At 40.9% G+C, this 17,247-nt stretch overlaps 1 protein-coding gene across 15 annotated transcripts in view; it reads right to left on the bottom strand.

Annotated features, from left to right (window-relative positions):
* Positions 1-17,247, bottom strand: part of Ncapg2 (non-SMC condensin II complex, subunit G2) — a 74,402-nt gene that overhangs the window by 27,736 nt on the left and 29,419 nt on the right. For all 15 annotated transcript variants that reach the window (XM_087554006.1, XM_087553999.1, NM_001427667.1 and 12 more), the window contains 5 exon segments: positions 9,909-9,979; positions 1,649-1,802; positions 1,363-1,536; positions 539-649; positions 314-454 (listed from right to left, as the gene is read on the bottom strand). In XM_087554006.1, the coding sequence (XP_087410132.1) occupies positions 314-454; positions 539-649; positions 1,363-1,536; positions 1,649-1,802; positions 9,909-9,979 (651 nt within the window).

Raw genomic sequence — 17,247 nt, 5'->3', positions numbered from 1 at the left:
AACCTCTCCAGGATGTGATGTACAAATATTACAGCCAGATGTCTACAACTATACTGCTAGAGGAATTTCCATAAATACGTATTTTCATTATTTCTGTAAGAACGCTAGAGACAGTGTATGCAACCTACCTAATGCTCGTCCATGTGCAACATGGTATACTGAACTGAAATTATGTAGGTTGTGTTTTGTATAAAGAAATGCCATTGTCGGTATTATAGGCAATACAAGATCTAAAACTACTTTACAACAAAATAAGTCATCTTGAAAATAGAGCAAAAGGTCAAGAGAAGAGCTTTATATCTCAGCTGCTGACCTGGATTATCTGTTGATAAACATCCCTCTGAAGCTTCAGATACTCCTCTTCTTGGTCTTCAAGAAGAGGTAAAACTTTGTTTTCTAACCAAGACCCAGTGTCACTCAGGATGGACAGATGAATTTTCTCTTCTGAGCAGAACTGTCCAACACAACAAGGAAGCTAATGAATAACAAGAGCAGCTTTGACACATGATGCTTAGACCACAAAAACGAGACAGCATACCTTGTACTGAAGATGGACGCTCATCCTACAGTACAGACCAAAGGCATGCAGGGCAGTGGCTTTGTTAAGGGGATTCCCACTTGGAGACTGAAGCAATGATTCCAGATCTGCCTGTAAAGTACAAGCGAGGGCCACACTGAGTGACATGTGACTACATCAAAACGAGGTGGAAAGTGCCTGATTCACAGACACACAAGAAGGTTAGCAGCAGTGCAGCTCGGGCTACCATGCTTGCACCTAGCACTACCTGCTGAATGTTAGAAGCACACAACATAGTTGGCAGGTGCACAGGGCCACAGGACCACTGCCCACAAGTACCACAATTCATTTCCTAGAGCAGGCTCTGCTGAACCACCATCCTAGGCGGTAGCAATAAGAACTGTTCAGTGGAGAATTATACAGGAGGTGGCCAGGGTTGCAACACAGGAAAAAAAAGGATTCCAAAGGGCACTTGGGAACAATGAATTCATGTCATGTCACATAATTTTCCAAGATTCCTAGAAAACACAGCTTAAGACTTAAGAGACCTAGTACTTCCTCACTGAGCACTGTCCAGGACAGCCTATTCTGAGACAAGAGGAGATGAACTGGTGCCCTGACACACCGTGGAGAAATGTGAGCTCTGAACACTGCTTGTAATGAGACAGGTCCTGGAAATGGCTCTGCTCCTGGCCTCACCTGTACACTTCAGCATGCTCCAGATGCTCATTCTAAATTCCTTTCCAGCTTGCAAACATTAGTGCACCAGAACATGAAAACACTATCATACTACATCACTGTTACTACTATATGAAGTCACTTTAACTTCCAAGATAAGTAGTTACCTTGGATCCCTCAAGTGCTTTTAAAAGCTGGTTCAGTTTCTTCTGAGGTGCAGAGAGCAGACACTCTCGATTCTTTGGATGGGTTAGCAAGTACTCCATGTACAACAATGCTAACTTAGGTTTCACTGAGCACATGTCATTGATTTGCACTTTTCGTTTAGAGGCCAAATTACTCTGAAGGAAAGCAGTGAAACAAAGAGGCAATTAGAGCTTGTGTTCCCAGAACATTGTACGGTTTCCAGATGCCCTTGTTCTTCACATTCCAGGGGCATGGCTGCATACAAACCTTGGCTTGCGGTGGCACTGTAGGCAGCCAGTCCACAATGAGCTCCAGGACATGCCCCACTTGCCCCCAGGAACAGAGACAATCGAGCAAGGTACAGTAGCTCCTGCCTGTAACACTCTCCTCCTGATTTCTCAGAGCAGAAATCACACCACAGCTGAAAATGTGAAGAACAGAAAGCATGGTTAAAATCTCTACAGAAAGCACCCACTTTCACACAGGTGAAGGAAACCAAGACATAACTTGACTGTATCTAGGGAACATAAGCCTCACAGTTACTCTGGTACTTGTTCTACCATGAAACCCTCAACAGTGCACTGCGCAAAAGGACATGACCCATACTTCAGCCTCCTGTTTCTAGCACCAGCTGTCTTCCTGAGGTCCTAATTTAAGGCATTATTTTTTCCCTTTTTTCTTTTCATATATTTCAATCATAATTTTCCCTCCCCCAACTCCTCCTAGATCCTTCTCATCTAACACACACACACAAAGAAAAAACACAAAATTAAAAACCCAAATATCCAAGCAAAATATAGGACAATATCATTATATAGGTGTAAGCAGGTACAAGATAGAATGAGGCTTGTCACTGGACAAGAAGGAAGGATGGGTGGGAGAAAAGGTTTAGAGAGGAAAAGAGACTGGAGAGAGAGAAGCAGCAGCCAAGAGCACATGGAGATGGATGTTAAGATTTCTCTCTGCTCATGTACAGGTTGTTATGAATATTCTTTTTTTTTTTCAGTTACTACTGTACTTTATTGTGTTCAACCAAATCACCATGTTACAAAAATAGCAAGCTGCCATAATAAAAAATAAGGCTCCTCTATCTAGCACCAGATAGCATCATTTTACTTTCAAGCCTAGAAATTGCACACTTGTATATAAACCAACCGAAGATGAGGATTGAGAGTTCATCTTGGTGGATTTTTCCTTTGATGAATATGAAGTGTCCTTCCTTATCTTTTTTGATGACTTTTAATTGAAAATTGATTTTATTTGATATTAGAATGGCTACTCCAGCTTGCTTCTTCTGACCATTTGCTTGGAAAGTTGTTTTCCAGCCTTTCACTCTGAGGTAGTGTCTGTCTTTGTCTCAGGTGTGTTTCCTGTAGGCAGCAGAATGCAGGGTCCTCATTGCGTATCCAGTTTGTTAATCTATGTCTTTTTATTGGGGAGTTGAGGCCATTGATGTTGAGAGATATTAAAGAATAGTGATTATTGCTTCCTGTTATATTCATATTTGGATGTGAGGTTATGTTTGTGTGCTTTTCTTCTCTTTGTTTTGTTGCCAAGATGATTAGTTTCTTGCTTCTTCTAGAGTATAGCTTGCCTCCTTATGTTGGGCTTTACCCTTTATTATCCTTTGTAGTGCTGGATTTGTAGAAAGATATTGTGTAAATTTGGTTTTGTCATGGAATATCTTGGTTTCTCCATCTATGTTAACTGAGAGTTTTGCTGGATACAGTAACCTGGGCTGGCATTTGTGTTCTCTTAGGGTCTGTATGACATCTGTCCAGGATCTTCTGGCCTTCATAGTTTCTGGCGAGAAGTCTGGTGTGATTCTGATAGGTCTGCCTTTATATGTTACTTGACCTTTTTCCCTTACTGCTTTTAATATTCTTTCTTTATTTTGTGCGTTTGGTGTTTTGACAATTATGTGACGGGAGGTGTTTCTTTTCTGGTCCAATCTATTTGGAGTTCTGTAGGCTTCTTGTATGCCTATGGGTATCTCTTTTTTTAGGTTAGGGAAGTTTTCTTCTATGATTTTGTTGAAGATATTTACTGGTCCTTTGAGCTGGGAGTCTTCACTCTCTTCTATACCTATTATCCTTAGGTTTGATCTTCTCATTGAGTCCTGGATTTCCTGTATGTTTTGGACCAGTAGCTTTTTCTGCTTTACATTATCTTTGACAGTTGAGTCATTGATTTCTATGGAATCTTCTGCTCCTGAGATTCTCTCTTCCATCTCTTGTATTCTGTTGGTGAAGCTTGTATCTACAGCTCCTTGTCTTTTCTTCTGATTTTCTATGTCCAGGGTTGTTTCCATGTGTTCTTTCTTGATTGCTTCTATTTCCATTTTTAATTTCTTCAACTGTTTGATTGTGTTTTCCTGGAATTCTTTCAGGGATTTTTGCGATTCCTCTCTGTAGGCTTCTACTTGTTCTCTAAGGGAGTTCTTTATGTCTTTCTTGAAGTCCTCCAGCATCATGATCAAATATGATTTTGAAACTAGATCTTGCTTTTCTGGTGTGTTTGGATATTCCATGTTTGTTTTGGTGGTAGAATTGGGCTCCGATGATGCCATGTAGTCTTGGTTTCTGTTGCTTGGGTTCCTGCGCTTGCCTCTCACCATCAGATTATCTCTAGTGTTACTTTGTTCTGCTATTTCTGACCGTGGCTAGACTGTCCTATAAGCCTGTGTGTCAGGAGTGCTGTAGACCTGTTTTCCTGCTTTCTTTCAGCCTGTTATGGGGACAGAGTGTTCTGCTTTCGGGCGTGTAGTTTTTCCTCTCTACAGGTCTTCAGCTGTTCCTGTGGGCCTGTGTCTTGAGTTCACCAGGCAGGTTTCCTGCAGGGGAAAAGTTGGTCCCACTTGTGGTTCCAAGGCTCAAGTTTGCTCGTGGGGTACTGCCTAAGTCCTCTCCGCTGTGGCAGCAACCGGGAAGATCTGCGCCGCTCTTTCCGGGAGCCTCCGCACACCAGGGCTCCAGATGACGCCTGGTGTTCTCCTCTGGCGTCTGGACGTGCACAGAGTGCAGCCTCCCCTGGTCTCCCAGGCGTGTCTGCCTCTCTGAAGGTTCAGCTCTCCCTCCCACGGGATTTGGGTGCAGAGAACTGTTTATCCGGTCTGTTTCCTTCAGGTTCCGGCGGTGTCTCAGGCGCAGGGGTCCTGCCGCTCCTGGGCCCTCCCCCACGGGAACCCAGAGGCCCCACACAGTTGCCTCTTGGGCCAGGGATGTGGGCAGGGGTGGGCAGTGTTGGTGGTCTCCTCTCCGCTCTGCAGCCTCAGGAGTGCCCACCTGATCAGGCGGTGAGGTCTCTCTCCCACGGGGTTTGGGAGCAGAGAGCTGCTGCGGTGTGAATATTCTTAAGGGATGGATGTGTTCAGGGCTTTGTATGTCTAGATGAGCAAATTATATCTTATCAATTGGATCAGAGGTTATTGTGTTGTGTGTCCTTTCATGTGGCAATTTAAGTTCAAAAGAGTGTGTGGTGGCTAGACAAGCTAGCCCGCCACGAAATTGAGATATGTATGCCTGGCACGGTGGCAACCTGCCTTGGGAACTAGATAGGTAGAAAGATTGTTGCCAGGCTCAGAGTAGCCACTGGCAGTGTGATATGGGATGGAGCAAAGCGGGTGAGATGCTTTGCTGACTGAGATGACAACATCCAACGGATGTCTTAGAGCACCAAGGTGCCATATCTAGTGCTGGGATAAAAGACGGCATTTTTTTTTCATAATTTTAAAGCAACAGCAAAAGACCAATAAAACAAAAAATAAGCCATTAGTTTTGTAATGCCACAAACATTCATTTTGGAGGCTGGCGAACTAGCTCAGCAGGGTAAGAGTGTCTTGCCTCTAAGCCTGGTGACCTGAGTTTGACTCCCAGAATCTACAAAGAGAATGAACTCTCAAAAGTTGTCCTCCAGCCTCTACACACTTTGTGGTGTACGTTTGTGGGTACATACACATACATACAAACAAATTACATGTAAAATAAATTTTAGAAAACACTTTTTTTCTTTTGACTGTAAATAAAACCAAGTAAGTTTTACTCATAAGCAGCAAGCTCCAGGACTACACTACCTAGTAAAACACAGTGGGAACTGGAGAGATGGATGGCTCAGTTGTTAAAATCACTTGAGGCTCTTGTACAGGACTCAGGTTCAATCCCTAACACCCACATGGTGGGTCACAACCTACAACTCTAGTTCCAGAGGATCCAACAACTTCTGACCTCCACAGGTTCCTGCACACAGATAACACACACACACTCAGTACACAGACACACATAAAGAAGTTTTTAAATAGCATGTGAATAGAAGCAAATAGATCAAAGGCCTGATAGCAAGAGGCCAGGCCCAGTGTTTGCTCGCCGCCACACAAAAAGGTTGAGACAAACTACATAAAGAGAACCAGAGAAGTGGATTTCAACAGCTTAATTTTTTAAAATTTTTAATTAATGGCAAATCACATGATGGTTCACGCATGGGATCTTAAACAAAAGAAAAACACAGGGGAGTCTCTGCTCACAGACTTTAGTTCCCCTGCTATGAAAACAAACAGGCTGCTTCAGGTAAAAGAGCTGAGAGTACGGCTTAATTCAAAGGCTGGTTTATTTGCTTTTAGAATAGATTTATATAGAGTTTGTCAAATCACATGAGGAATTTTACCTACAATTGGAACTAAGGTAGAAAAAAATAAAAGTCTATAGCACCAGACATATATAAAAGTTGCTAGTGAGTGGACGTCTGAGGCTCCAGGTAGAGAGTGTAACAGACAGATGGTATAAAGATATAACACACTAATAAGTCTTACAGAGACTCATATTCTCTAACATGAGCTCCACGGGAATTTTGGGTTAAACTCCTGGTTTGACAAGCTGCCTGCTTCTTGTTGCAGGTATTGATAGAAATGTGATTAAATTGTTTTTATGGTTAGAAGGAGAAAATATAGATTTTGCTGAGTCAGATAGGAAATTTTGCCCACAATTCACAACTAGTATAGGGAAAAATGGAAGTCTGTAGCACCAGGTAGAGTGCATAACAGACGTATGCTACAGAAGTAGTCAGTGAGTGGAAGACTGACGCTCCAGGTAGAGAGCATAACAGATAAATGGTATATTTTGGTCTGCAGGAGGCTCATATTCTTTCTAACATAGGCTCCACAGGAATTTTGGGTTGATTTCCTGGCATGACAGATTAGAGAAGCCTAGAATATAAGTGTTGTTTAGTTTACTTCATTTATTTTAAATTGTTTTAATTTTCAAAATGGATTTTGAGTTTTATGATTATTCCTCTGGGAGAGAATACAAGATACAAGCTTTTCTGGTTGCTGACTAACGGATATGCTGATTTAGGAAAAAAGGTTTGTCTTTTCGTTTTTAGAAAAGGTGATTGGGCTCTGGACATCATCCAGAGCTATATGGATCAGATTTGATAGAAGGAGGCCTCCTGAAGAACTAGATTCAAGAAAATAAAACAAGAACAAAATTTCGTCATAACGAGTCTGCACACCCTACACAGACTGATACAATCCACACCAACATCTTGATGACACTGAAACTCTGTTCTGAGATTTATATATTACAGAATGCACAGCTTTTATGAATTTCAGCACCAAACATGCTGAACTGACCTAATTGAACTCCCAATCTCAGGGACTTTCAGCCAGATCCGGTCAGGACAGACATCAGAGACTACAACAATCGTTGGGTGGCCTTCTTAAGGCCAAACAACTCCATTTCCCCTAACCCCACCCTTCAAGATATCTCAATGCCCATATTCAAAGCCTGAAGAAGTTATGAAGAGTCATCGACCCAATGTCCTGGACTTAGGATGCTGAGGGTAGTTTAGTTGTTCTGAAGTTGTCTTCTGGGAAATTTAGAAATGGACATAATTTAACAGGGAGAAATTAGCTAAAATTGATTGTACAGCCATACTCTCATTTGGTAGGAATCCTTATATTTGTTGCAAAGTTAAAGTTGTAACTTCTTATATTGGTACAGAATTTATTTGATATAAATTTAAAGTTTTCATTGGTACAGATTTCTTATTGATATAAAATTGGAATTAACAGTTACTTTCATACAGGCATTGTGCCTATACAACACATTTAAGAATACAAGGCTTGGGCTGGAGAGATGGCTCAGCGGTTAAGAGCACCCGACTGCTCTTCCAGAGGTCATGAGTTCAATTCCCAGCAACCACATGGTGGCTCACAACCATCTGTAAAGAGATCCGATGCCCTCTTCTGGTGTATCTGAAGACAGCTACAGTGTACTTATATATAATAAATAAATAAATCTTTAAAAAAAAAAAAAAAAAAAAAGAATACAAGGCTTAGGGATTTAGCTCAATGGTAGAGCGCTTGCCTAGCAAGCGCAAGGCCCTGGGTTCAGTCCCCAGCTCCGAAAAAAAGAAAAAAGAAAAAAAAAAAGAATACAAGGCTTAGGCCCAGCCCTATAACTGCTATTATATACTGAGCTGAGATGATTTAACATGTGAGTTAAAGGCCAGATAGCAAATTCATGGCTCTGAGATTACTGTTAGGGTGTTTTCTTGATAATTTATTAGAAATAGCTAAGAGTAGCTAATGGACAACTGTCCAGATTACTTTACATTGATAGATGGTTTTCAAAAAAGTCAGAAATCTACAAAATATGACATTTAATGTTATTTATCCTTTTGTTGTTGAGATATATCTGCTCCCTGCAGCTCCCCTTTTGTGGTTTCAAAGAAGAAATTGAGCGTCTCTACCTCCAAGTGAAGTAATACATTTTGTAATACTAGGTAGCTACTGGGCAGAAATTGCCTATCTGTTACATCTACAAACAAATTACTGTCCAGAAAAGGACACGCAGAATAGTCGACTGATAATCTCTGCCAAGTCAGAATTATCAGTCCTTCAAAACTCTGTGTTACAAAGGTCTGTGAGATGATACTGGGCCAAAGGCTAAAGACCGATGCTCTGATATGTGCTAACAGGGGACAGAATAAGTAGACAGTTATCTCTTCAACTTGTCTCAGTTCATAAAGCCATTTTAGGCTTCCCATATTTTCCCATATTGGTTGTTCCCAGATTTCTGACAGGGATGAAGACTAATTATAGTCTCATAGCCTACCCAGGCTATTTAACATTGGGAATACTTATTTAATTGGATAGTTTTCACATAGTATACAAGCTAGCCACGACATAGCACATAGATTTTAAGCCTTTCTTAAGCTAAGATAGATAACAGAATGCACTATTTAATGACAAAATGATAGACTGGGTGTTAAGTGTATTTTATACTTTGTAAATTATAAAATGGTAATAGTTGTGCTCAGCTTACATTTGAGAGAAAAGTTCTCTTTTTAATTAGACAGAAAGGGTGAATTATAGTTGATATCTATATGCAGGTAAGCGCAGGCACAAGATAAGGCAAGTCCTGTGACTGGGCAGTAAAAAAGTAAGGAGAGACAGAGTTTTTCTAGGGCAGGAGAGAGGAGAAAGAGGGAGAAGAACTAAGATGGGAGAGAAGGAGAACGATCCAGATCTGTGTGGCCTTAAATGGCCATGGACAGTTACGAATACTTCGTATTTTTATAGGACAGTTTGTCTTATCTAGGTGGGCAGTTTACATCATTATCAATTGGTTATGAGTATACTGTGCAGATATTTTGTGGAATGAGAATTTAAGATATAAACCTGATTGCTAAATTACAAGCTTATTGAGTTTTGATTTTAACGGGTTACTGGGACTATAACCACAGGCGGCAGATGCTGGGAATGTGGGCAGAGCCTGCAACAAGAGAGTTGCAAGAAGGCGGTCTCTGTATGGAACCAGAGTGGCAGCAAACTGCCTTGGGAACTAGATGGATAGTGAGGTTGCTCCAGGGCCAGAACGTGGCCAGCAACAAGCTGGGATGGAAATTGGAAACTTAGGGAGTTGGGTTGAGATGCTTTGTTGATTAAGATGAAAATACCCTGCAGATGCCATGTGGCCCGACAGTGCCAGCAATAGCGTGGGTTGGGAAATTCCTTTTATAATATTTACTGCTACATATATGGTTGGTTGTCTGCATGTTTATCTGTACACCACATGCATGCTGGTGCCCGAGGAGAGAAGAGAGCATCAAATTACTTGAAACTGGATCAGAGATACCGTGTGTGTGATGGAAACTGAAGCCAAGTCCTCTGAAAGAGCAGTCAGTACTCTTAACCACTGAGCCATCTCTCTAGCCCTCAACAGCTTACTTTACCTTCCTCTTAACAACGCTACCATGTACTCAGTATTCTGACATTCTTGTTCACACGTGTATTCATAGCACAGTCAACAGTGACCTCTGACTCTAGAGATAACCACTCTGAACACTAGAATATGCCCAGACATCAGGTGAAGTCATAATCGAGGTCCTCATGGTCTCTCTTTAACAACTCCAGAGCCTACTGAAATAAGATACTATCTTTCTATACAACAGCATGGGAGGCAGAAGGAGAACATAGAGTAGGTGACAGCAAACCCCAGTGAGGACAGACTCTTGAGCTGTGGCAACATACCTGAACACAGGGACAGCAGAGGCTGGCAAGAAGGACATTAGCATGAACAAAGGGATCTTGCAGCGCTCATCCTGGGAACACAAAAAGAAACATCAGGCTAATGCAAGATGTGACAATAGGATATTTTTCCTAATAACCTATTTCCACAGTACTCCATTAATTCTTTTACTGCCTAGAAAAAAAATCAAATCTAAAGATGCACCTGGTGTTTGAGGACAGTATACTTCACTCAATTATCCTGACATTTCTACACCACCTTTACTACTAAGCAAACACAAACTGAAGCCAGCACAGTCATGGAGCTGTATGTACTTCAGAACACTTCAGATGACAGGGAAAGTTGATCAATTACTTACCTGAACAACACTCTTGAGAAGACTATGCTATTCAGATAGTATTATACAAGATGAATCAGACAATGTTATTTTAGGGAATGCACATGCTTTGTAGATGCAAAATAAATTTCAGTCTAACTGGAGCCTACACCTAAGAGCTTGAATCAATTAATGCAGAGGAAAGGGCCTAAATGTAGTCAGTTTCCTCCTCCTAAAATGCAGAGTGCTATTAGAGATTGAATGAACCAAACCAAAAGAAAACCGGCACAGTGAAACCTAAAGTGTATTAAGTGCAACAAACTGTAGCTTAATTAGTATTATTACTGCAACAGTAAAGTAAACTGAGCAGACTTTAATTGCTCAAATTCCATCAGGACCACCACATAAGGGACAGTGGCCAAGGTCCTTGACATTCAAGTTTTAAGGCTGGAGTTAGGATTCCCAAAACCCACACAAATTCTGAGTGGTTGTGGCAGCTTATCTGTAATTTCAGTGCTCAGAAAGTAGAGACAAGGGGTCCCAAAAGCAAGGTGGCTAGCTAAACTAGCTGTATTGATGAGTTCTAGGTTGAACTTAAAAGACCATCCCTCAATGAATAAGCAAGTGAATAACTTTGTCCATCCTACACACACACACACACACACACACACACACGGAGAGAGAGAGAGAGAGAGAGAGAGAGAGAGAGAGAGAGAGAGAGAGAGAGACCAAAACACAACATAATTCTTTGCTAAGAGAATGAGGTTCCCAAAGGGGGAAATTTTTTTCCTAAAAATAAAATAAATACAAAAAAAGAGAGTAAAATTAAAGTGTGATGTATTATTTACCTGCATTCAATTAACTATCTCCCAATAATGCCCGTAGTTGCTCAGTTTAACCATCCCATCAAATTACACACACTGCAAAACATGCCAGAAAAGGTATAAAATTTTTCATCTGCCAAGTAAAAGTATCTTTTTGTGCACATTTTACAAAAGTAAACAGGGAGAATATTGAGGGTAGAAAGGTTTAGTGGATGGGAGAAGGGACAAGATGGAGAAGAGAGTTAACTAAAACCAAGACTGTATTAAAAATCCTTATAGAAACCTACTTTGTAAACTAATGAAAAATAGGTTTCTTTTTGAATGGTGACTGAATAGAAGTACTCGCATGGGTGGCTAATGTTACTCCTGGAAAACACAAGCTATTAAATGAAAACCCTACTGCCAGGCATGGGATTCCTCTGAATTGTTGATAAGGGAGGTCCCAGAATGAACTAAAATAACACGTGCTTTCTCCAGTGTTCTTAGTTGCCTCCTGAACATACATGTTAAGATCTAATTGTGGGGGCACTTCTGAGGCTGCAGAGCGGAAGAGACCACCAACACTGCTCACCCCTGCCCAAATCCCTGGCCCAAGAGGAAACTGTATAAGGCCTCTGGGCTCCCGTGGGGGAGGGCCCAGGAGCAGCAGGACCCCTGTGCCTGAGACACCACCAGAACCAGAAGGAAACAGACCGGATAAACAGTTCTCTACACCCAAATCCCGTGGGAGGGAGAGCTGAACCTTCAGAGAGGCAGACAAGCCTGGGAAACCAGAAGAGACTGCTCTCTGCACACACATCTCGGACGCCAGAGGATAAAGCCAAAGACCATCTGGAACCCTGGTGCACTGAAGCTCCCGGAAACGGCAACACAGGTCTTCCTGGTTGCTGCCGCTGCGGAGAGCCCGTGGGTAGCACCCCACGAGCGAACTTGAGCCTCGGGACCACAGGTAAGACCAACTTTTCTGCTGCAAGAAAGCTGCCTGGTGAACTCAAGACACAGGCCCACAGGAACAGCTGAAGACCTGTAGAGAAGAAAAACCACACGCCCGAAAGCAGAACACTCTGTCCCCATAACTGACTGAAAGAGAGGAAAACAGGTCTACAGCACTCCTGACACACAGGCTTATAGGACAGTCTAGCCACTGTCAGAAATAGCAGAACAAAGTAACACTAGAGATAATCTGATGGCGAGAGGCAAGCGCAGGAACCCAAGCAACAGAAACCAAGACTACATGGCACCATCAGAGCCCAATTCTCCCATCACAACAAACATGGAATATCCAAACACACCAGAAAAGCAAGATCTAGTTCCAAAATCATTTTTGATCATGACGCTGGAGGACTTCAAGAAACACGTGAAGAACTCCCTTAGAGAACAAGTAGAAGCCTACAGAGAGGAATCGCAAAAATGCCTGAAAGAATCGCAAAAATCCCTGAAAGAATTCCAGGAAAACATAAATAAACAAGTAGAAGCCCATAGAGAGGAGACACAAAAATCCCTGAAAGAATTCCAGGAAAACATAAATAAACAAGTAGAAGCCCATAGAGAGGAGACACAAAAATCCCTGAAAGAATTCCAGGAAAACACAATCAAACAGTTGAAGGAATTAAAAATGGAAATAGAAGCAATCAAGAAAGAACACATGGAAACAACCCTGGATATAGAAAACCAAAAGAAGAGACAAGGAGTTGTAGATACAAGCTTCACCAACAGAATACAAGAGATGGAAGAGAGAATCTCAGGAGCAGAAGATTCCATAGAAATCAATGACTCAACTGTCAAAGATAATGTAAAGCAGAAAAAGCTACTGGTCCAAAACATACAGGAAATCCAGAACTCAATGAGAAGATCAAACCTAAGGATAATAGGTATAGAAGAGAGTGAAGACTCCCAGCTCAAAGGACCAGTAAATATCTTCAACAAAATCATAGAAGAAAACTTCCCTAACCTAAAAAAAGAGATACCCATAGACATACAAGAAGCCTACAGAACTCCAAATAGATTGGACCAGAAAAGAAACACCTCCCGTCACATAATTGTCAAAACACCAAACGCACAAAATAAAGAAAGAATATTAAAAGCAGTAAGGGAAAAAGGTCAAGTAACATATGAAGGCAGACCTATCAGAATCACACCAGACTTCTCGCCAGAAACTATGAAGGCCAGAAGATCCTGGACTGATGTCATACAGACCCTAAGAGAACACAAATGCCAGCCCAGGTTACTGTATCCAGCAAAACTCTCAATTAACATTGATGGAGAAACCAAGATATTCCATGACAAAACCAAATTTACACAATATCTTTCCACAAACCCAGCACTACAAAGGATAATAAATGGTAAAGCCCAATATAAGGAGGCAAGCTATACCCTAGAAGAAGCAAGAAACTAATCGTCTTGGCAACAAAACAAAGAGAAGAAAAGCACACAAACATAACCTCACATCCAAATATGAATATAACAGGAAGCAATAATCACTATTCCTTAATATCTCTCAATATCAATGGCCTCAACTCCCCAATAAAAAGACATAGATGAACAAACTGGATACGCAATGAGGACCCTGCATTCTGCTGCCTACAGGAAACACACCTCAGAGACAAAGACAGACACTACCTCAGAGTGAAAGGCTGGAAAACAACTTTCCAAGCAAATGGTCAGAAGAAGCAAGCTGGAGTAGCCATTCTAATATCAAATAAAATCAATTTCCAACTAAAAGTCATCAAAAAAGATAAGGAAGGACACTTCATATTCATCAAAGGAAAAATCCACCAAGGTGAACTCTCAATCCTAAATATCTATGCCCCAAATACAAGGGCACCTACATAAGTAAAAGATACCTTACTAAAGCTCAAAGCACACATTGTACCTCACACAATAATAGTGGGAGATTTCAACACCCCACTCTCATCAATGGACAGATCATGGAAACAGAAATTAAACAGTGATGTCGACAGACTAAGAGAAGTCATGAGCCAAATGGACTTAACGGATATATATAGAACATTCTATCCTAAAGCAAAAGGATATACCTTCTTCTCAGCTCCTCATGGTACTTTCTCCAAAATTGACCATATAATTGGTCAAAAAACGGGCCTCAACAGGTACAGAAAGATAGAAATAATCCCATGCGTGCTATCGGACCACCACGGCCTAAAACTGGTCTTCAATAACAATAAGGGAAGAATGCCCACATATACGTGGAAATTGAACAATGCTCTACTCAATGATAACCTGGTCAAGGAAGAAATAAAGAAAGAAATTAAAAACTTTTTAGAATTTAATGAAAATGAAGATACAACATACCCAAACTTATGGGACACAATGAAAGCTGTGCTAAGAGGAAAACTCATAGCGCTGAGTGCCTGCAGAAAGAAACAGGAAAGAGCATATGTCAGCAGCTTGACAGCACACCTAAAAGCTCTACAACAAAAAGAAGCAAATACACCCAGGAGGAGCAGAAGGCAGGAAATAATCAAACTCAGAGCTGAAATCAACCAAGTAGAAACAAAAAGGACTATAGAAAGAATCAACAGAACCAAAAGTTGGTTCTTTGAGAAAATCAACAAGATAGATAAACCCTTAGCCAGACTAACGAGAGGACACAAAGAGTGCGTCCAAATTAACAAAATCAGAAATGAAAAGGGAGACATAACTACAGATTCAGAGGAAATTCAAAAAATCATCAGATCTTACTATAAAAACCTATATTCAACAAAACTTGAAAATCTGCAGGAAATGGACAATTTCCTAGACAGATACCAGGTATCGAAGTTAAATCAGGAACAGATAAACCAGTTAAACAACCCCATAACTCCTAAGGAAATAGAAGCAGTCATTAAAGGTCTCCCAACCAAAAAGAGCCCAGGTCCAGACGGGTTTAGTGCAGAATTCTATCAAACCTTCATAGAGGACCTCATACCAATATTATCCAAACTATTCCACAAAATTGAAACAGATGGAGCCCTACCGAATTCCTTCTACGAAGCCACAATTACTCTTATACCTAAACCACACAAAGACCCAACAAAGAAAGAGAACTTCAGACCAATTTCCCTTATGAATATCGACGCAAAAATACTCAATAAAATTCTGGCAAACCGAATTCAAGAGCACATCAAAACAATCATCCACCATGATCAAGTAGGCTTCATCCCAGGCATGCAGGGATGGTTTAATATACGGAAAACCATCAACGTGATCCATTATATAAACAAACTGAAAGAACAGAACCACATGATCATTTCATTAGATGCTGAGAAAGCATTTGACAAAATTCAACACCCCTTCATGATAAAAGTCCTGGAAAGAATAGGAATTCAAGGCCCATACCTAAACATAGTAAAAGCCATATACAGCAAACCAGTTGCTAACATTAAACTAAATGGAGAGAAACTTGAAGCAATCCCACTAAAATCAGGGACTAGACAAGGCTGCCCACTCTCTCCCTACTTATTCAATATAGTTCTTGAAGTTCTAGCCAGAGCAATCAGACAACAAAAGGAGATCAAGGGGATACAGATCGGAAAAGAAGAGGTCAAAATATCACTATTTGCAGATGACATGATAGTATATTTAAGTGATCCCAAAAGTTCCACCAGAGAACTACTAAAGCTGATAAACAACTTCAGCAAAGTGGCTGGGTATAAAATTAACTCAAATAAATCAGTTGCCTTCCTCTATACAAAAGAGAAACAAGCCGAGAAAGAAATTAGGGAAACGACACCCTTCATAATAGACCCAAATAATATAAAGTACCTCGGTGTGACTTTAACCAAGCAAGTAAAAGATCTGTACAATAAGAACTTCAAGACACTGAGGAAAGAAATTGAAGAAGACCTCAGAAGATGGAAAGATCTCCCATGCTCATGGATTGGCAGGATTAATTTAGTAAAAATGGCCATTTTACCAAAAGCAATCTACAGATTCAATGCAATCCCCATCAAAATACCAATCCAATTCTTCAAAGAGTTAGACAGAACAATTTGCAAATTCATCTGGAATAACAAAAAACCCAGGATAGCTAAAGCTATCCTCAACAATAAAAGGACTTCAGGGGGAATCACTATCCCTGAACTCAAGCAGTATTACAGAGCAATAGTGATAAAAACTGCATGGTATTGGTACAGAGACAGACAGATAGACCAATGGAATAGAATTGAAGACCCAGAAATGAACCCACACACCTATGGTCACTTGATTTTTGACAAAGGAGCCAAAACCATCCAATGGAAAAAAGATAGCATTTTCAGCAAATGGTGCTGGTTCAACTGGAGGGCAACATGTAGAAGAATGCAGATCGATCCATCCTTATCACCCTGTACAAAGCTTAAGTCCAAGTGGATCAAGGACCTCCACATCAAACCAGATACACTCAAACTAATAGAAGAAAAACTAGGGAAGCATCTGGAACACATGGGTACTGGAAAAAATTTCCTGAACAAAACACCAATGGCTTATGCTCTAAGATCAAGAATCGACAAATGGGATCTCATAAAACTGCAAAGCTTCTGTAAGGCAAAGGACACTGTGGTTAGGACAAAACGGCAACCAACAGATTGGGAAAAGATCTTTACCAATCCTACAACAGATAGAGGCCTTATATCCAAAATATACAAAGAACTCAAGAAGTTAGACCGCAGGGAAACAAATAACCCTATTAAAAAATGGGGTTCAGAGCTAAACAAAGAATTGACAGCTGAGGAATGCCGAATGGCTGAGAAACACCTAAAGAAATGTTCAACATCTTTAGTCATAAGGGAAATGCAAATCAAAACAACCCTGAGATTTCACCTCACACCAGTGAGAATGGCTAAGATCAAAAACTCAGGTGACAGCAGATGCTGGCGAGGATGTGGAGAAAGAGGAACACTCCTCCATTGTTGGTGGGATTGCAGACTGGTAAAACCATTCTGGAAATCAGTCTGGAGGTTCCTCAGAAAATTGGACATTGAACTGCCTGAGGATCCAGCTATACCTCTCTTGGGCATATACCCAAAAGATGCCTCAACATATAAAAGAGACACGTGCTCCACTATGTTCATCGCAGCCTTATTTATAATAGCCAGAAGCTGGAAAGAACCCAGATGCCCTTCAACAGAGGAATGGATACAGAAAATGTGGTACATCTACACAATGGAATATTACTCAGCTATCAAAAACAACGAGTTTATGAAATTCGTAGGCAAATGGTTGGAA

The sequence above is a fragment of the Rattus norvegicus genome, chromosome 6, assembly GCF_021556685.1.
Source record: "Rattus norvegicus strain SHRSP/BbbUtx chromosome 6, alternate assembly SHRSP_T2T, whole genome shotgun sequence".
NCBI classification, from domain to species: Eukaryota; Metazoa; Chordata; class Mammalia; order Rodentia; family Muridae; genus Rattus; species Rattus norvegicus.
The sequence above is the reverse complement of the archived record's forward strand: the minus strand, read 5'-3'. Positions and strand labels throughout refer to the sequence as shown.